General features: G+C 40.9%; 2 protein-coding genes across 5 annotated transcripts in view; both read right to left on the bottom strand.

Moving 5' to 3' along the window:
- Nucleotides 1-20,942, bottom strand: part of LOC147021566 (RNA cytosine-C(5)-methyltransferase NSUN2-like) — a 218,064-nt gene that overhangs the window by 122,532 nt on the left and 74,590 nt on the right. Inside the window, exon 1 of one of the 3 annotated variants that reach the window (XM_085893705.1) lies at nucleotides 907-1,121. The exons of the other annotated variants lie outside the window; for them this stretch is intronic. Within the exon in view, the coding sequence (XP_085749831.1) occupies nucleotides 907-972 (66 nt within the window). The 5' untranslated portion in view covers nucleotides 973-1,121. Of the gene's footprint in view, nucleotides 1-906; nucleotides 1,122-20,942 lie in introns of those variants that run through there. 3 annotated transcript variants of the gene reach the window in all.
- Nucleotides 6,918-20,942, bottom strand: part of LOC147021568 (RNA cytosine-C(5)-methyltransferase NSUN2-like) — a 32,871-nt gene continuing 18,846 nt past the window's right edge. For both annotated transcript variants that reach the window (XM_085893710.1, XM_085893711.1), the window contains 8 exons: nucleotides 16,841-16,937; nucleotides 16,470-16,720; nucleotides 16,238-16,330; nucleotides 11,465-11,600; nucleotides 9,440-9,520; nucleotides 8,754-8,892; nucleotides 8,570-8,609; nucleotides 6,918-8,229 (listed from right to left, as the gene is read on the bottom strand). In XM_085893710.1, the coding sequence (XP_085749836.1) occupies nucleotides 7,812-8,229; nucleotides 8,570-8,609; nucleotides 8,754-8,892; nucleotides 9,440-9,520; nucleotides 11,465-11,600; nucleotides 16,238-16,330; nucleotides 16,470-16,720; nucleotides 16,841-16,937 (1,255 nt within the window). In that variant the 3' untranslated portion in view covers nucleotides 6,918-7,811. The remainder of the gene's footprint in view (nucleotides 8,230-8,569; nucleotides 8,610-8,753; nucleotides 8,893-9,439; nucleotides 9,521-11,464; nucleotides 11,601-16,237; nucleotides 16,331-16,469; nucleotides 16,721-16,840; nucleotides 16,938-20,942) is intronic.

Genomic DNA, 20,942 nt, shown 5'->3' with positions numbered 1-20,942 from the left:
CAAAGGCCGATGGTGGAAGGAAGCCGGGGAGGATGCCGTTGTTGTGGTGAATATAAGAAACTAACGACAAAATAACTCACAGCACACGTACACTTAATTCCCATTACATATACGGGAAAGGGAGCTATCTATCCACATTTACTTAACGAAACAACTGAGCTACGGGGACCTGAATGTTGAGTGCTCATGGCTGCCAGATTCGTAACAATACGAGTGAGGAAAGGGGGAACAAAAAAATTTTTAGTCAAGAAATCATTACAGCTTGTTCCAAGTCAGGGCATTGTTGAGGAGGCCAAAAAATATGGCCGCTCAAGACTTGTGAGCTCACGGAGAGTTGACCAAGATGGCGTGACGCCGTCTTGGTGAGACTCATTTTGGTATTTCGTGAAGAGCACCCCCGATAAAAGGCCTAAATCATCTTCAAAAGAGGTGTTTAAATAAACCTAAAACACCCGATTTTCATTCTTGAACCACTTTGGAGTCACATTATGCATGCAAAGTTTGAGGCCACTGGGTTTCATGGTTTTGGAGTTATGGAGGAGCCGGACAGACGGACACACACACACACACACACACACACACACACACACACACACATACACACACACACACACACACACACACACACACACACACACACACACACACACACACACACACACACACACACACACGGACACTTATTATATTGACATTCGCTCCAAAAGTGACCCATGAGCACGAAGCATTGAGGAACTCGTGCAAAGATTCCAAAATCTTGGATTTCCTCTGAAATACGTGAATGGCGGTTAAAAAATGAACACACGGACGGAACAGCTTCGAATGGAGGGAGCTCCCTCACCCCAGGTGCGATAATCGTCACACTGTGAAAAGGACCACAAAACAACATGGACGCCAATTACTCACCGCGTCGGGACGGGCCGCAGTCCGAGTCTTCTTTTTCTGTCTGGCGATACCTTTCCTCCTCCCCATGTTGGAGACACGGCGCACACACACTCTGAACAAAGCTGACACGGCGGAGCGAACGCTGCGCACTCACTGTAACCCGAGAAGGCAACAAACTACTTCCCCCCCTTGTCGACGATGAGAAATGAGCGAATTGTAACACACGTGTGGAGATTATAAACCACAATTGTTTTACACACTCGTTGTAAGATTTTTAATTTCCTACATACACGTGAATAGCAATTGTTTACAGAAAGCGTGTAGTATTTTCTTGATAAGAAAACCGTGAGTTCCGTGAACATGCAGCAACTACTTCGTCATGGCCTACAGAATTAGTGCAAATCGATCGAAGTCGTTTTTTGCAAGAACCAACGAATTTGAAGTTGCTGCGTCTTTGTTACTTGATGGATCTGACCGGAAACACCAAGATGCATTAGACTCACAAAAGAGCCTCAGCATCTCTCCCCATTGGGATGTCCCCATCATTTTGTTGAGGTGCCCGACCGTTGTCGAGTTGTCACATGTTGTTAAAGTCCAGATTTTGAGGAGGCCACACAATGTCAGATCAATGTCCAATCCATCGTCGACTGAATTCGTTGAATTAGTCGCTGTGCCGCATTATCATGACACACGCAAAGTGAACATCGCAGCAAAAACGTTCAATTTATAATCAAATTCAAAGTAAAACGTGAAATTACGGCATTTTGGTCAATTGACTATTGTATGTTAGGTGTCCCCTTCAGAGAGGAGAGCGGAGGAGCTTGGCTTGCACCTCCGCATTGGAAGGTGATTGTCAAGAATATAACCCTGAGCATGTAAATACAGCATTTATATTCCAAATGTAAAATGGAAAGTAATAAACAAAGGATCCACAGTTTCCACACGACTACATTGAGAGAAACGAATGGTCACAGGCTCCTGCACAACCTTAAATAACGAAATGAGGAGGACATTCAGCCCATCATTACGAGATGAAGTTTTGCTATCGCCTTATGAAAACAGCTTATGCATCTGTCCATTCAGTGTTGACCATGGTCACGTCTGGCATTTTCCATGGAATTGTCGATTTTGATTAACTCAAATTAATCCGTACAAAGTGATGGCTTTGGTATGATATAAAGACCATTCCAATCCGCATGCTTCTCTTTCTACAAATATGTTGGGGATCTTGTTGGGTGACACTGAACATTTTATTTTCCGAAGTTGCTCCGCATGTGAACTTGAGCTGGACATTCATCACACAGGGATGCAAGGAAGTTGATGAATTACGTATATGGTGTAGCACTAAAAAGAAAACCCCCAGAAGTGTTTGAAATAAGAACAAATAAATAAATAAATAAATAAATACAAAAAACAACATCAAATAAGCTTTTTCATTCTTTACCATTATTTTCAAAGGAAGCTTGATCCGTATTTTTGAAATGGAGAATCACTATATAATCTACATTTAATGTTATCAGTAGAGTGGAAATGCAATGAAGATCAGATGTAATCTTCTATTAAATAAGTGCAGTTAGTGCGATTCTCGCACTGCACAGAAAGCTGGACAGAATTCAGCCGAACTGGGTAGAGTCTGGTACTTGTTTGCAACATTGCTCGGAATTGGAAAATTAAATTTTCGATGTCGATGGGTGTGCAAGAAATGTGATCTTAGATCCTCATATCACGTTTCCCCAATTATAACTAGGAGATTGTGACAACACACCAGTAATGGCAGATGGTATAAATCCGATTATTGCCACGACTACTTTGAGTAGAGAGCTCGAAACAAAGAAAAAACCCACATTGATCACAACTGAAAATCGGTGGATGTCATTACAAAGTGCAAGCAGAGCTACTTCCCGATGTCATGTCGGTTGATTCATGAGGTCATTGGTGCTTCGGTGTAGTGAAGCCCAAAATCGATTTGTTGGACCACTAGCTTGGCTGTTGCTTGGTAGGAAAGGACGTTAATAGATTTACTAGTGATTTTTGTGGAGGCAGCTTGGCCCTTCGCGATCCAGAACTGAATGCAAAACGTCACAATATTTATACAACCAATCTGGGACACCAAGAGGCAAGACGAGTCTCCCCATGCAGAAATTCGAAAATAAATTGGCATTTCCTGTGACGAGGCTTGTTGCTGTCACATCGCACACATGTCGGTAGCCTTCAGCATCGTTCCCTCAGCAACTCCAGGACACATGTGTTCTTCCAGTAACCCCCCCTCTGATTAAACTTCCAAAATCCAGGGCAGGAGGACACCTCAATGCCTTTGTTCAGTCTGTGGAACCACCTGCCAGAAAGTATTCCATCATGCCCTTCCTTATTGGCTTGGGTTTTAAACACACGGCACACCACCTTCTCACATCACACACTCCTCGCATCCTTATGCCGACTCGTGATGTTCTCGACACCATTAGCCCAACCCAACCCTCTTACTTGCAGGTTATTGCGCTCTCTCTCTCTCTCTCTCTCTCCAACCTCTCTCTCTCTCTCTCTCTCTCTTTCTCTGTCTCTGTCTCTTTCTTTCTCTGTATCTCTTTATCTCTCTCTGTCTGTGTCTCTTTCTCTCTCTCTGTGTCTCTCTCTCTCTCTCTCTCTCTCTCTCTCTCTCTCTCTCTCTCTCTCTCTCTCTGTGTCTGTCTCTCTCTCTCACTGTCTCTCTCTCTCACTGTCTCTCTCTCTCTCACTGTCTCTCTCTCTCACTGTCTCTCTCTCTCTCACTGTCTCTCTCTCTCTCACTGTCTCTCTCTCTCTCCAACCTCTCTCTCTCTCTCTCTCCCTCTCTCTCTCTCTCTCTCACTGTCTCTCTCTCTCACTGTCTCTCTCTCTCACTGTCTCTCTCTCTCACTGTCTCTCTCTCTCACTGTCTCTCTCTCTCTCTCTCTCTCTGTCTCTCACTGTCCTTTCCCTTGCTTGGCCAACTATGGCCTCACTCAGGTGATAAAAAATGAAACATGCAATTAAAGACATCCAAACATGTGAAATCGTGTCATTATTGACCAAAGTAAAACAACCTAAACTGGATTTTTAAAAAACGTTTGAAAGAGCAAGAAGAAGAAAAAAAATTGGAACAGCAAACAAACTCAAAATGGAAGTAGCCAGGAGTTCAATGGAAATGTCTGGAGCTCTCAGAACAAAATTATCACAAAATGTTTGAAACACCAAAAGCGACAATAAAATTATGAAAATGGTTGTTTTTTTGAAGGAAGCTCCAAAAACAATACTTTAGATGAGGTAAGGCCTTCGTTTGCATTGAAACTCCAAATATATTTACATGACATGCAAGAGGCAATTTCTGTACTTTTATCCTGAGATTGATAAAAAAAAAAAAATTTGATAACAAAATCATTTCGAAAAAAAAAAAAAAAATGATAGCTCAAGCAAACTATAACACTGAGGTTGTTTGCATTGATCAAATAATCCCGAAGAGTACTTGACTGAATCAGGAATTGATTTAATAATTTTTTTCGTTGCCCAATTTGAACGAAACTTTATATTGCACGTCAATGTGAAAAAAATAAAAACGGACAAAAGAAAGTTGAAGAAATTATTGTGCGTAATCTTCAAAAGACCATTTTATTTATTGATGAACACGGAAGGATGAGATCAAAATGACGGTTTATTTTATGCTTAAAAATAAATTGTTCTTTGTCGATACTAAATGTTTTGAGATTTTAAAATAAATAATTTCAAGGAAAAAAAAAAAAAGATAGCTCCAGCAAACTATACTGCTGAGGTTGTTTGCATTGATCAAATACTCCTGAAGAGTACTTGGCTGAATCGGAATTGATTTTTTAAAATAATTTTTTCATTGCTCGAGTTGAATGAAACTTGAAACTACAAACCGCAGGAGAATGGTGAGTGAGGTGGCCCTAAAATTTTTGCACTATTGTGTTCCGTTTTTGCTGTATTTCGGTAACATAATACACATATACAAGATGAGAGTTTAGTAATACTAGTGCATGCCCGCAGGTGCGTGCCTGTACGTGCAAACAAAACAAAACAAAAAAAACTTTCAAACAAACTTCGCCAGAAACAACAACCACACAGGCCGTTCCTTCGCTCTCGTAAATGATGACTGGATTGCGGCATTGTGTTGAAGAAAATCGAGAAAGAAATTGAGAAAGAAAGAATACAGTAAGTCGATTAATCAAGAAAAAAAAAATCGACAAAGAATACAGTAATCGTCACTGACTGAATTGGGGCATTGTGTTTCAGAAAAATCGAGAAAATACAGAAAGCGAGAAAGAAAAAATACAGTAAGTCGATAAATCGAGAAAATACAGTACTCGTCACGATCCGGAAGTCAAGGCCTCACTGTCCGGAAGTTCGCATATCGCAGTTACGATTATTAGCAATTTAGTTTCACTGGCCAATTATTCAATTAGCGCCAACGTATTTTGCCTTTTCTCAAGGAAAAAGACAAAGAGAAGAGGGGGGGGGGGAAAAAAAAATTACTTGAAATTTTTTTTACTTCCTGCTTCGGAGCATACCAACTCACTCTGATGTTACCGAAATTTATGCGCCGTCTAATATGAAAACGATCATAACTTGGGGCATTGTGTTTATCTAAAATACGCATAAGCAATCGAGAAATTATTAGAATACACGAAGTCATCATTATGCGCAAGTCCGTACGTTGTAACCCATAATGGGGACCACGGTTGAGGTTGTCTTTCCCCATCAGCCATGCCTACTTAGCAACGTGTCCTGTCATTGGTTGGGTAAATAAATGGCCATAACTTGGGAACCGAGCTGTTAGGGTTAGATTAATATCAAACCTTGAAAAGGTACATCCTCAGGTCCCAGCAATATACCTGGCAAGTCAAGTTTCAATTTGATTGGACCAGTGGTTGTCGAGAAACAGTGGTCACACACACACACACACACACACACACACACACACACACACACACACACACACACACACACACACACACACACACACACACACACACACACACACACACACACACACACACTGCTGGAATTATAGATAGATATAGATTACAACTCCAAAAAAAACTTCCACAACAACGAAAAAGTAAACCAAAGCTGGACCAAATCCATCTGTTTCGATGAGAAAACATTCAAACTTTCGCCCCATTATTTGTTTTCACTAAGGCACTTAACAAGCCTCACAAGGGAAAGGAATAAAGAAAAGCAAATGACAGCAAAGTCCAGAGTCAGTACAACCTCCAAACCCATGACAATCGCCACAATGATCGTTTTACGCACGAGGATAGAGCAATAATAAAATTAATTAATTTCTATTTCACAAACCTTTTCGACCTTCCCTTTTCAATTTAAAGGTTAACCATGAACAACATACGCAGTCTATAACCATTTTGATGCTGCTTTATTTATTTGCATCCTTTAATAGAAACTTGAAGGATTGACTAATCCATTCCTACCTTAAAATTGAAGTTGAGTATCAACTTCCTGGACTGTCAATGTCAAAAATGGAGAATCAAAGCCTGCAGAGCACATCTGCAGAGCAAACCACATGGACTGGATATTAAACCCGATGGAACATCTCCCAGCTGGGGCCTCTGAACCGTGACCGACATGGCAATGCCTCAATCGTTTACGCACTTGCAATGGTCGCTCATAAGTGATTATGCAGGAATGGGATTACAATGTCCGGTGACTCGGTGATGTGTGACTTCGGAGATGCGTTGCAAACTATGCACCATCTGCTCTGCTGTTGACTCATGCCATCGATCTCGCCGAGGCATGTGCAATCTTGTCGTAAGAATTGATAGGGTAAGATGCAATGATGATGTTGAGCCAGCACCCAGCTCTGTGTTCCCATTAGCAGGTCAAGAGCAAACCACAATACATTATTGGTACATGACGCACTGTATTAACAACTTGCCTCGACCATGTATACAAAAAAAACAGCACAGAAAACGAGATATGAACAAGGCTTCCATTGTTGTTTTTGCTAATCATCAGTGAACAAAACACCACAAATGGCACCCTCATACTGTCATAAGTTGTAAAATTTATTATGTAAACGAAGAAAAAGAAGTGGATTTTGCAGCCATGGAGTACAGAACCAAGGTGATCTATGAAATACTATCAGGAAAGAAAACAAAAGCATTTGCTTGAAAGCTGCGGCAAAAATCTACACTTTCATCATCTACAAAATATGGAACAAGACAAAGAGTACCTCCACACCTCTTTGCTTTGAGGGTTACAACACGAGTGAACAACTACGACTGCAGTACATATGCACGAACGATGTTACTGGGTCATGCGGAACCTATCAAAAATGACAGAGGGCTTTGCATTCTCAAGAAGCTTGTTGCAATTAAATGGAACTTGCGAGCATACGGCTGTTACCAATGCCGGTAGTTTATGGAACCATTGTATTTCATCACCTGGAAACGTGCCCATTGTCGCGAAAGGGCTCAATGAAGAAGTGCAATAATTGAAGTTTGAGAGGTAAACACAATGACATCACGGCAATGAGGTCATGACATTTACAATCCAGCGAAAAAACAAAAGCGGCCTGTTCTGGCAGATTTGAGTGATTTTTCTGTTTTTTTGATAACTCTGGCCTGATCCTGATGAATGGAGGATGTTGCAAGAGCCAAGCAACAAAATGTGAACTTGCTTGTGGATATGCAGCGGCATTCCCCTCCATACACCTGCTTTGTGGCCTCAATTTCTTCAACAGCTTGACTTTTGCTAATCTCTCTAACCATTGGACTTCCCTCCCAAAATACAAGTATTTTTTTTTTCTTCATTCTCTTGCACAGTAGGTAAGAGATGACTCCCTCAACATTTTCTCAAAACTTTATCACATGTTAGTCAACCACCATTTTCTGTCCAAATTTGTCTCCCGCCTGTGAATCTGCATTTCCCTCAATTTGTTATTCATTCAGCTCCTCTGCTTTCACTCTTGCCTCCATTTCTCCACCCGAATCCACATTCTCCACTTTAATTTGCATCAACTCCTCTGCTTTCATGGCTGTCTCCATTTCTCCATTTGAATCCACATTCTCCTCTACTTTAATTTCCATCAGCTCCTCTGCTTTCATGACTGCCTCCATTTCTCCACCTAAATCTGCATTCTCCTCTGCTTTCACTCCCGTTTCCATCTCTCCCTTCGAATGCATGTCTTTTGCCTGCCTACCAAGCTCAACCTCAGGTTTCAGAGAGTCCGGGGACACGTTGACTCCCAGCAGGCGCAGGTAGTGCAAGCGATCATTTCTCTTCATGAAGCAGTGCAGGGAAATCTTGCCTCGCCAGCCACACATCACCAATGGGCAGGATGACGAGTCGTCTCGTCTAACACACACACACACTTGCCTTTTTTAATCAACTTGGCAAGTTGATGCAAACGACAAGTTATCTCTGCTTTTATTATCTCGTGGCAATGCTACACATAAGAGGACGTGCAAACGTCTCAAAGACAGTTTCTTCAATATTCCCGATGGATATACAGAGGTTGTATATGATAACGTGACAACGGTCAGTGTGTCATATCCATCTGCATCTGATGAGCAATTTTCCATTAACAGGGCACAAGGGGCCACTTCCTTGAACTGCAAAAGCAATTTTTCATGAAGTCTGCTGTTACATCCAGCAAATGTATAATTTGAAGAAGATAATAACTAGGTGTACTTACTCTTGATTCAATTGGTATTTCAGCAGCACACTTCCAATACCTGCAAGAAGGGGGGTATTGTTAAGGTTCATCCAAGCAACTGTTTGAAAGTTTCACTGGCATAAAGATTTTATTTTTTTTAATTCAAGTTGCTTGGCAACTCAGTCATATGACGAGAGAGAAAAAGCCCAAAACCCTACGATACCAAACTCTTTGGCTTGGCTTCGCAGTTCAGGGGAGAACTTGGACAGGCAAGGGTTCTCCTGAGTCAGAAGAACAAGCACGTCCTCATAACTGGCAGCCATAATTCGAGACGAAATATATGGCAAGATTGTGTATATACCCTGCAGATGCAGAACATGTGTGAGAGATGATCCAGCCCTTCATATTTGCTCAATCTGAAATACTCGAACAGTTCGTACAAGAAGATACTTCATCTATTACTAAAAGGAAAAACATTGGTGTGCAATGATGTAACGGCACCATTTTTATTATTATACGACAGTGGGAACCCTTCAGAAGGCTACGAAAGAGCACACAAACCACCACCACAGCCATTCCAACAACAGTAACAGTGTCACAAAAAATTCATTTTTCATGTGTTTCACTTCATTTTACATCCTCATTGAGATTCGCAGATAAACATGCAATACGTTTGTGAAGTCCAACATGCTGTCTTGATTAAACAACTGCAAAGCGACACATAAGCATGCCTCATAAAAAAAAAAAACAACAAACGTATCAATTCTTCCAAATGAACTTTTTCATCAACTGAAAGATACCCAATGGGAATAAAGATCGAAGACATTGACTTTCAAGGCATGACACAAAGCTAACTAAAATAATAATGCAGAGGACAAGGTAACAACACTGTGCTTGCATCTACCTCACCTCCTGGCTGAGGCGGTACATGCAGCCGGATGACTCCATATCAGAATTAGATGACCACATCTGCACTCCTGTGTTGATCACCTGTTCAGGACCAAAAATACAGACAGCGAGAGGTTTCCCAACCCACGAAGTGAGAACTTGAGAGAATGACAAACAGGTCCAAAATTCAGTCCATATATTAAATGGTCTGATGCACATTAATGTTCCTTTACACCAACTAGAAGGGCACTCAGTGGAGCGTATACCTCCACCATGTAATGCCTGATCCGCGAGAACATATTGGGCCCAATACATTTTTGAAATATCATGTGAGACAGCACTATATCATTTTTGGCCCTATCTCTCAATGGTGAAGAATCACTTCAAAAAACTTAAATAATTCTCATGTCCAGATCTGGATTTGGATATTCACCAAAATCGAATCAGTTCATCCTTGTCACACACCCAACCTGTCCACAAAAAGTCATCCAGATCCGTCCACAACTTTTTGAGATATCGTGCTACATATGGCTCTCGGCCTGATCTCTCAATGGTGAAGAATCACTTAAAAAATTGGAGTTGTCGGATACAGATCCGGATCTTCACCAAATCTAATCAGTTCATCCTTATCACACACCGCACCCGTCCACAAAATTTCATCCGGATCTGTCCACAACTTTTTGAGATATCGTGCACACAAACAAACAGAAAGGGGTGAAAATATCACCTCCTTCAACTTTGGTGGCAGAGGTAACTTGAGGGGGAGCACTCGGTAGAGTGCAAAACCTCTACCGCCAATACTGCTGGGTCACTTAAGTGAACCTGATATCCTATTCATTGTAGGTCAAAACGGATCAGACTCGACTGAACCACGATTGAATAAACTAAACTAGATCGACGCGCATGTGGAAATGCAAAAAAAATAAAATCGAATTTTTTTTAAAAAAAAGTTGCAAAATTTCTGGGGTTTTCTCATAAATCACTTAAACCATGTAGAAATGTAAAAAAAATATTCAAATCTTTTTCAAATAAAATCGACATTTTTTTGAAAAAAAGTTGCAAAATTTTCTGGTTTTTTTTCTCCAACAAATGTTTTTTTTTGGTTGGACATTACTGAAAGCATGTAGAAATGCAAAAACAAAAATTCAAATATTTTTTCAAAATGGCCGCCACAGCGGCCATATTGGACTTTGGACCACGTTCAAAATCTAATGGCATGATCCTTGGACCATACCTCATCCCCCCACCAAGTTTCGTCGAAATCCGTCCAGGAGTCTTTCTGTAATACTGTTCACAAACAAACAAACAGACGGGTGAAAACAGTAACCTCCGTCCATCTTCGATGGCGGAGGTTAACAAAGTGTTCATGGCTCAGTATTTCCCATACTCAGTGTTTAAGTCATTTCTCATGTATTCTGATATTCTGCCCGAGGGCAGGTTAACTCCTGCCAAAGCAGTTTCTTGGCAAGGGTTATACTGGGTGGATTGCCCTCTCCTTCCCAGGCATTTTTATAACAGTCTATATTATATCCACTTCCCAATCAACACATTCTGTAAATGCAATAATTTTGCTCATTCGGTGCTTTATAAACCTTTTTTTTTTCATTGCAAGCTGAACTTGCAAAAGTAAATAGATAAAAGGCAACAAATGAAACAGCCACTAAATAATCTGGTTTCAAATGGTCAAATCAAAGGAATTGTGGAAAATGTCTGAGGTACACGCCTTTGCGTTTATGCGGAAGGGGCTTTAAATGCCCAACATAAAAGACAGCACCGTACTCTATCAATCTTATCTCTGGAGGAAGAAAAGATTCAGAAAGGAGAAAGAAAGAAAGACATAATAAAAAGAATAATTTTTAAAAGACCAGCTTGAAAGGATTTTGCAAAAATTGTCAGTCAAGCCCTTCTCATCAAAGTACAAGGAGGTCACGCCAGCAAGGTCACAGGTTGCCAGAAAGACCGCAATTCATGAGCAAATAAAATAACTAAGCATACTGACAAGTGTCCTCCCACCTCATGGCAGAGCCTGACCATATACAGACCTACCTTGACAAATTCACTGTTGTAGATCAAGAACTGGCGCAACTGGGGAGAGACCATATAAAGATTACGTTTCTTTCCCATGTGCGTGGGCATCAGGACACATTCCCGAGGAAATTTGCGATGCAAACCATAAAATTTCCTGCACACAAGCATCAATAAAAACACAAAGGGAAGGGGGGGGGGAGAAGGAAGGCATGAGTGGGGAGCAGAGAGATGCTGCCACTGCTTGCAGCAAGTATGGCAGCTGTCCATTGAGTATCAACAAAAGGGTTACAGTAAAATGGAATGGAATGTCTATAGCTTTGAAAACATTGGTGTTATTTTATAAAAACCAAGCCACTGATTGGGCAATGAGGTTTAAATGATAGTGCAGGAGTAATGGAGTGATCACTCCTGTTAAAAACTCCTCCAAACCCTGTTGGTGAGCACCTCACCACTGTTAAATCAGAAAAATCTTCCCACCTCCAGTGAACAAGAAAATCCAATAAATGCACATACAGCAGGCTCACCCCGATCACGGGTTTCCGCATTGCCGTTTCACTCTATCGCGGTTGAATCATTGTGGTAAATAGTGCCGATCACAGCATGGGTCCCTCGCTCTATCGTCATCTGGCGCGGAGGAATACACAACCTTGCATATCCATCTTACCCCACAGCCCCATGCTGCCCTCCATCGCAGATTCATCTGGAGGGGGAGCACTCGGTAGAGTGCAAAACCTCCACCGCCAATACTGCTAGGTCACTCAAGTGAACCTGATATCCTATTCATTCAATTTGACGTCAACAGTGCTCACAGAGTTATAGTTTGCAATTCTCCCTTTTACTTTTAACTTTTACATACTCAATTCATTCGTCATAACTAGATTCCTTGAGACAGAAATTGCTTTTACGTGGGTATATCCACCTGAAGTTCCAAAATCAGCCGCAATTATAATTTTGGCATGTTTTTTTGTTGGAAATCACTTATAACATGTAGAAATGCAAAAAAAAAATCGAAATTGTTGAAAAAAAAGTTGCAAAATTTTTTTTTTCCTCTAACAATTTTTTTGGGGGGGCGGGGGGGGGTTGTAAATCACTTAAATCATGGAGAAATGCAAAAAAAAAATTCTAATATTTTTTGAAAATGGCCGCCATATTGGATTTTGGACCAAGTCCAAAATCTAATGGCATGATCCTTGGACCATACCTCATCCCCCCACCAAGTTTCGTCGAAATCCGTCCAGGAGTTTTTCCGGAATACTGTTCACAAACAAACAAACAAACAAAAAGGGGTGAAAACAGTAACCTCCGATCTTCGATGGCGGAGGTTAATTACTCTTTCGATACTATGCTGCACGGACTGTAATCATGTGATATCATGTGATTTAGTTTGATAACGCACAATTTAGTTTGATATCGTGTTTGTGACAGAATATACAGCCGTGGCTAAAAATATTGGCAACCTTGCACGTTTTTCAAATAATGCACCATTTCTTCCAGAAAATTGTTGAAATAAAAAAAATTGTTTGGTATCCACCCATGTATTTATTTGGTGTTCAGGAGAACAAAAAAAAAAAAAAAAGCTGAAAAAAATTACTAAATCTTCGCTTATTCCACACAGAAATCCTAAAATGGCCAGGACAATATTTTGGCACCTTTTTGACATTCTTAAATGTAATAAGATTTAAAGCTGGTGATTCTTAGGAATTGAACTCACTTGTGGTGAGTTGCCAGTGCCTGTAATATAAAAATCACTCATTCAACCAGTTTGAATAGAGAAAAGGAGTCATTCTGCTGTTTTGTGTCACTGTGTGGACCACAATGAGCGTGGAGAAAAGAAAGAGAACCAGAGAATTGTCTGAGGAGGTCAGACAGAAGATTGCAGCCAAGCATGGACAATCTCAGGGCGAAAAGTCCATCGCCAGAGACCTTGATGTTCTTGTGTCCACCATACGCAATGTTATCAGGAAATGGCCACAAGAGAAAATATGATCGAAGATTGCAGCAAAGGATTATATGAATGATGGAGAAAGAACCTCGATCAACTGCCAAACAGATTCAAGCTGACCTTCAGACAAGGTGCGACAGTTTCAACTCACACCATCTGTCGCCAACTCAATGAAAGAGAGTTCCATGGTCGGAGACAAAGGAGGACCCCACAACTGAGAGAGACATAAGAAAGCCTGACTGGAGTTTGCCAAAATACACCTGAACAGGCCTAAATCATTCGAGGAGAATGTCCTGTGAACAGAAGAGACCAAATTCGAGCTTTTTGGTAAAGCACATCATATCTGTTTCGAGAAAACAAAATGAAGTCTTCAAATAAAATAAAAAATAAAAACTTTCTCTTCAGTCAAACATCGAGGAGGTTCAGTGATGTTTTGGGGTTGCTGTGCTGCCTCTGGCACTGGGTGCCTTGAATGTGTGCATGGAATCATGAAATCAGGAGATTCCCAAGGTATTTTGGAGCAAAATGTTCAACTCAGTGTCAAAAAGCTGTGTCTCCATCGAAGGTCATGGGGTCTTGCAGCAGGACAATGACCCCAAACACACTTTAAAAAAAACACTCTGGAATGGTTCAAGACAAAATACTGGACAGTTCTGAAGTGGCCAACAATGAGTCCAGATCTGAATCCCATTGAACACCTGTGGGGAGATCTGAAAACAGCAGGTGGGAGAAGGCACCCTTCAAATCTGGGAGAACTGGAGCAGTTTGCACAAGAAGAGTGGGCCAAAGTGCCAGCAGAGAGGTGTAGGAAGATCATTCATGGCTACAGGAAGTGCTTGACTGCAGTTATTTTGTCCAAAGGCTGTGATACCAAATATTAACTCAAGGACGTCAATGCCATTTCTTTTTATTTTCTTCTCTGAAAGGTTATATTAAGTTCTGAATCAAAAACAACGGTTCTGTAATATTAGCAGTGAAATAAAGAATGGTGGAGACCAAATTTCTTTTGTCAATTTCAACTTATTTTTCGAGGAAATTGTGAGTTATTTGTAAAGAGGGCAAGGGTGCCAATATTTTTGGCCACGACTGTAGTTATGAACAACATTTGGGGTGTTGTGAAGAAGAATAAGAACGTAGGGTTTTCGTGATAAAAGATAAGTGAAACAAGATAAAATGTTATTCAAAGCTTTTAAAGTAAGAAGCAAATTAATTCAATTATGAGGAATGTTGGTTTAATTTGGAGGTCATGAGAAAAGAAGAAATAAAGAATGAACTTGGGAAGGAAAAAGGAGGCAGAATGAGTTCATGATTTGTTAATTTTTTTGAATGAAAATATTTGTTTATTTGTTCTTAAGTGAGGAGAGGGAAATAAGACAAAGTTTATGAGCATGAAAGAGAAGACTTGGGATAAAGCAGAATGAGGAACATATCTTGAGAGGTTTTTGCTCGTCTTCATCAAGTTCACAGACTCTCCCGAAGGGACCAGGCAATCCTCTGCAGGCTCAGACTCGGACATTGTTCTCTAAACTTTTATTCACAGAGGCTAGGCCGGTAGGGTGTCACCCCACGGGGTTCTGCGAGCGATATCAGGTTCCCAAAGATGTGGATCACATCTTCACACAATGCCATCAGTACAGGTTGCACCTGTTCCACTGCCTGAGAGATGGGGATCAGCTGATCAGGTGTACTGGACACACTTTGCCGATTGAGCTCGAAGCACCCTCGACTCTGCAAATCATTGTTGAAATTTGTCAAAGAAACGGGTCTAACAATATAATGTCCCGCGTACTTGTCTGCTCCAGCTCAAAAGTTTAGGTGCATGGCATAAATAGAGGCTCAAGGCTCTGAAAAAGAAGAAGAAAAAAGAAAAAGAAGAAGAAAAAGGAAAAAGAAGAAGAAAAAAGAAAAAGAAGAAGAAAAAAGAAAAAGAAGAAGAAAAAAGAAAAAGAAGAAGAAAAAAGAAAAAGAAGAAGAAAAAAGAAAAAGAAGAAGAAAAAGAAAAAGAAGAAGAAAAAGAAAAAGAAAAAGAAAAAGAAGAAGAAAAAAGAAAAAGAAGAAGAAAAAAGAAAAAGAAGAAGAAAAAAAAAAGAAAAGAGAAAAGAGAAAAGAGAAAAGAAGAAAAGAAGAAAAGGAGAAAAGAGAGAAAAAGAAAAAAAGAGAAAAAGAGAAAAATAAAAAAAGAGAGAAAAAGAGAGAAAAAGAGAGAAAAAGAGAGAAAAAGAGAGAAAAAGAGAGAAAAAGAGAGAAAAAGAGAGAAAAAGAGAGAAAGAGAAAAAGAGAGAAAAAGAGAGAAAAAGAGAGAAAAAGAGAGAAAAAGAGAGAAAAAGAGAGAAAAAGAAGAAAAAGAAGAAAAAGAAGAAGAAGAAGAAGCCTTCATGGAGGGGTGCTTGAAATTTAAGCGAGAGATGGACGCTGTCATGGCACATTATCCGGAGGTCTCTAAGGACATGCAGAACAAGGCAAAGCAGACAAAGATCGGCTCCTTCTTCACAAAGCTTGATGACCCTGATGACCCAAAGCCAAGGAAGTCGACATTATCTCAATAACCTCCAACGCCCTTCATCACCATCATAAAAAGTAAGTACAATTCATTTTTACGATCACAGTTTAGGCAAAAAAGTCGATACATTTTTGAGTTGGTTCCCCAAACGCTATTTTCCCCATAAGGTCTTAACTTTGCACATTGCGGTTTTTCCCAATGCTGGGTTTTTCCAAGAACGTAACCCCCATGAATGGGGAGGGTCTGCTGTTCAGCAAACAATTGCAGACAACGCTCCTCATTAAAATCACGGCATGCACTTAAGTTATTCTGCTGCATTCCAAGGAAACAAACAGAGATTTGTACGTACTCAAAAGACGAAAATACTGCATCGTCCCCTTTCAGGAAGACAAACGGATCCTCTTTGAAACCCATCAGCTTCATTCTCTTGTTCGGAGGAGGACTTGGTCAGAGCAATCCAGTCAGCCAAAGAGGTAAAAACGTGGTCATGCCAAACAAGATATGTTGGGTCAGGAAGAAACTGTTACAAACGAAAGAGTTAAATAAAAAGGGAATCAAAATTAAACACCATGCAGACTTACATACAAATGCCATCCCTTAAAGCACGTGGTCCCTTGAAGTAGGCAGGGGTGGCAGCGCAAGCAGGCACGGCGTTGGAGCCATCGGTGCTGGAGCCCTCGACGCAGGTGGGCGCGGCACCAGAACCCTCGATGCAGGTCGGCGCGGCGCCGGAGCCCTCGACGCAGGTGGACATGGCACCAGAACCCTCAACGCAGGTGGATGTACTGCTGGACTCTTTTCTCACATCATCTTTAGAATGGCATTGCTTGACCTGAAACATTCAAACAAAAGTGGTCCAAAGATGAAATCAAAGTTAAACTATGACAGCAAATGAATGGGGACAGGGGGAGGAAAAAAGAATAGGCAATGCAACAGTTCAACCTTTTATCACCTTTGGTTGTTGCTTGCTCCAAGGCAGGGTGGTCTTCTTTTCAATTACTGCCACAAAAAAGCCACCTGTGTTTTGGTGGTGGGGCAAGATCCTGATGCTGCAAGTAAACAGCACAACCAGAGATCAAAGAAAGTGAGGACTCTATGATGACAATCCAATAATGTCATCACAATGTTTATCGTATTGAGTTGGAGCATGGCATTGTCAATGCAGATCTACACTATAAAAGTGAATTTGTATACAGCAAACCCTAAAATATCACGGGGGTGATGTTCCTCGAAAATGCCATGATGTTCGAAACCAAATTCCTATGGGAATAAGGGAGTGTGGTTCCTGGGCTTCCAGAAAATATTGAGGAAAATATATAGAAAATATCATCCAAAAATAAACATCACAGTTTAAACTCGAAGGGTACTTGGTAGAATGCATACCTTCGCCGCACAATTCCTGATCCAGTGGAACATATCGGGGTCACAAATATTTTGATATATCATGTGATATATCGTTTTTGGCCACGTCTCTGAATGGTGAAGAATCACTTGAAAAATTTAAAAACATTCTCATGTCCGGATCTGGATCCTCACAAAAATCGAATAAATTCGTTCTTGTTACATAACCAACCTGTCCACCAAGTTTCGTCCGAATCCGTCCAAAGCTCTTTGATATATATATATATATATATATATATATATATATATATATATATATATATATATATATATATATATATATATATATATATATATATATATATATATATATATATATATATATATATATATATATATATACACACATACACATATATATATATATATATATATACACACATACACATACAGTGCTCAACATAAATGAATACACCCCATTTGAAAAGTAAGATTTTAATCAATATCTCAATGAACACAAGAATAATTTCCAAAATTTTGACAAAAATGAGTTTTATAGAAAATTTGTTTAACTCATAACATGAAAGTAAGGTTAATAATATAACTTAGATGACAAAATCTTCAGTTTTACTCAAATTAGTTGATGCAAAAATGAATACACCCCATAACAAAAACTACTACATCTAGTATTTTGTATGACCTCCATGATTTTGAAGGACAGCACCAAGTCTTCTCGGCATGGAATGAACAAGTTGGCGACATATTGCAACATCTATCTTTTTCCATTCTTCAAGAACGACCTGTTTTTGAGTCTGGATGCTGGATGGAGAGTGATGCTCAACTTGTCTCTTCAGAATTCCCCATAGGTGCTCGATTGGGTTCAGATCAGGAGACATACTTGGCCACTGAATCACTTTGACCCTGTTCTTCTTCAGAAATGCAACAGTGGCCTTAGATGGTGTTGGAAAAGTGCATGACAACCAAGGGCACGGAATGATGGAAGCATCTTCTCTTTCAATATCGAGCAGTACATCTGTGAATTCATGATACCGTCAATGAAATGCAGCTCCCCGACACCAGCAGCACTCATGCAGCCCCACATAAGGACACTGCCACCACCATGTTTCACTGTAGGCACCATGCATTTTTCTTTGTACTCCTCACCTTTGTGACACCATACAGTTTTGAAGCCATCAGTTCCAAAAACATATATCTTGGTCTCATCACTCCAGAGTATGGAGTCCCAGTAATCTTCATCTTTTTTAGCATGGGCCCTGGCAAATCCTAGGCGGGCTTTTTTGTGCATGGGCTTTAGGAGAGGCTTCCTTCGTGGACAACACCCATGCATGCCATTCCTCTGCAGTGTATGCCGTATTGTGTCATGGGAAACAGTCACCCCAGTTTGGCTTTCTACTTCTATAGCTAAGTGCAGAGAACTTGCATGGCGATTTTCTTCAGCCCTTCTCATCAGAAGACGCTCCTGTCGAGGTGTTGACTTCCGTGGACAGCCTGCACGTCTCTGTGAGATGGTTGCAGTTCCATATTTGTTAATTTTTTTGTATCACTTTTGCTCCCGTATTCTGTCTGATGAGTAAAGCTTTGCTGATCTTCTTGTAGCCTTCACCTTCCTTGTGTAAAGAAATTATTTTCTTTCTCAGGTCTTGTGACATTTCTCTTCCATGTGGTGCCATTGCTGACAGCATGAAATGGGAAGGGGTTTTCTTTGTTAAGTAACACCCTTAAATTATAGTCAACTGTCTGCTGGGCACCTGTTTAATGAATAATTAGACTCACCTGTGGTTGAATTATTGTTAATTAGAATTTTGTAGTCTAAAATTTAGCTTTGCTCCTAAGACTTTGATTGGGGTGTACTCATTTTTGCAACATGGTCTTTAATGAATTTGTTAGGAAAATTCCTTTTTTGTGTGTGCAAATTTATAAATCTTGTTTGCATTCAATGGCCCACATTTGTGGGAGTATTTTGTAGTATAGTATCCTAAAGAAAATGTGGATTCTGAAAGGAAACTAAAGGTTTTCTGACAAATCTGTCAGGGTGTACTCATTTATGCTGAGCACTGTATATATATATATATATATATATATATATATATATATATATATATATATATATATATATATATATATATATATATAATATATAAATATATAAATATATAAATATATAAATATATAAATATATAAATATATATATATATATATATATATATATATATATATATATATATATATATATATATATATATATATATATATATATATATATATATATATATATATATATATATATATATATATATATATATATGTATATAGTTTTCGGCCCCATCTCTCAATGGTGAAGAATCACTTTTTTTAAAAGCATTATAATGAGACATTTTCCTGCCCATTGCCTCTTGTACGCTTTCCGCTTTCCGCCACCCGGTTCGGTTTTTCTTGAATGATTACTGGGGAATGGTAACGACAAGTTAAAACAACTAAACGCAGTACATTAAAGTTTCAGAAATCCGTGGAGGCATTCGTAAGAGCTTCGGTGCTGAGGTACAAGTTAGTGAGCCTCAGACGTGACAATATATTGTTACGGTTGTGGAAATGGAGGTGGAGGAAATGGAGGAAAAACAGAATGGAGGTCGTTTTGCTGTTGGTGAGAATGTAGGCTCGAACCCCGTTTGGAGGGGTGCAGGAGTCCTGTTGACGGGCTGGGAGCGTGGCTGCGAACGGTGAGTATCGCTTAGTGGGCACCCCGGGCACTTAATTCCTTTGGTACCAGGTGTCTTCGGAGAATCCTTGGCTATCGCTGGTCGGATTTTGTGTCCAACGAGCGGTTGCTGAGAGAGACTCGGATGAGATTTGTTACCTGCATAGTCCGTGAGCGTCAGTTGCGGCTGTATGGACATGTGGCTCGTTTTCCTGATGCTGATCCTGCTCACCAGATTCTCTCAGCGAGGGAGTCTCATGAGTGGAGGAGGCCAGTGGGCCGACCACGTGCCTCATGGTTGCAGCAGGTTGACCACCATCTCAAGGAGATGGGGATGGGCCTGGCATCTGCCTGGGGGATGGCCAGACGGAGGCCCCTGGAGTACCGACGGAAAGTGGACGCAGCGACGTGCTGTTCTGGCACATGCTCCCATACCTGACCTGACCTGACCGGGCACTGGGCTCGTCGGCCGCGATAGGCCAAGCGCCCAAAAGGGGCCGGGATAGCGTAGTGGGCACGGGTGGGCCCGCATGATGCGGGACCCAGAGCGCCAATGGCCACGTGGGCAGTGTCGTGGGCACGGGCACCCAGGCAAAGGGGCCCGTGGCGCCAGCATGCCACGTGAGCATCGAGGGGGAGTAGCCATGAAGGGCACTCCCCAGGTTTTCGGGAGCTGGTCAGCTCGGAGACAGTCGCAGGGCCCGGGGGTGCCATAGTCGGAGAATCGGCAGAGGGTAGTTCCTGCCAAGTGAGCCACGCTACCCAGCCACGAAACCGTCCGAGGGCAAGGTCGAATTTGTGAGGACACCAACACAGGCGATGGGAATCTTAGTTGGTATAACCAACAGATTAAGCGAGAGGCGGTTGTTGAAAGTCCCGGGGTAGTTTAAGGCTAGTAAATGTTAGGGTAGATAGGGAAGTGTACCCCTCCACACCATCCATCCCTTCGCGCTCGTTGTAGGCCGCTGGACCCACCTTGGGTTAGATTGCTGAGATC

Source organism: Eptatretus burgeri, chromosome 8 (assembly GCF_056783735.1).
Source record: "Eptatretus burgeri isolate ZD-2024b chromosome 8, Ebu_testis_v1, whole genome shotgun sequence".
NCBI classification, from domain to species: Eukaryota; Metazoa; Chordata; class Myxini; order Myxiniformes; family Myxinidae; genus Eptatretus; species Eptatretus burgeri.
This window is presented reverse-complemented; position numbering and strand designations above follow the sequence as displayed.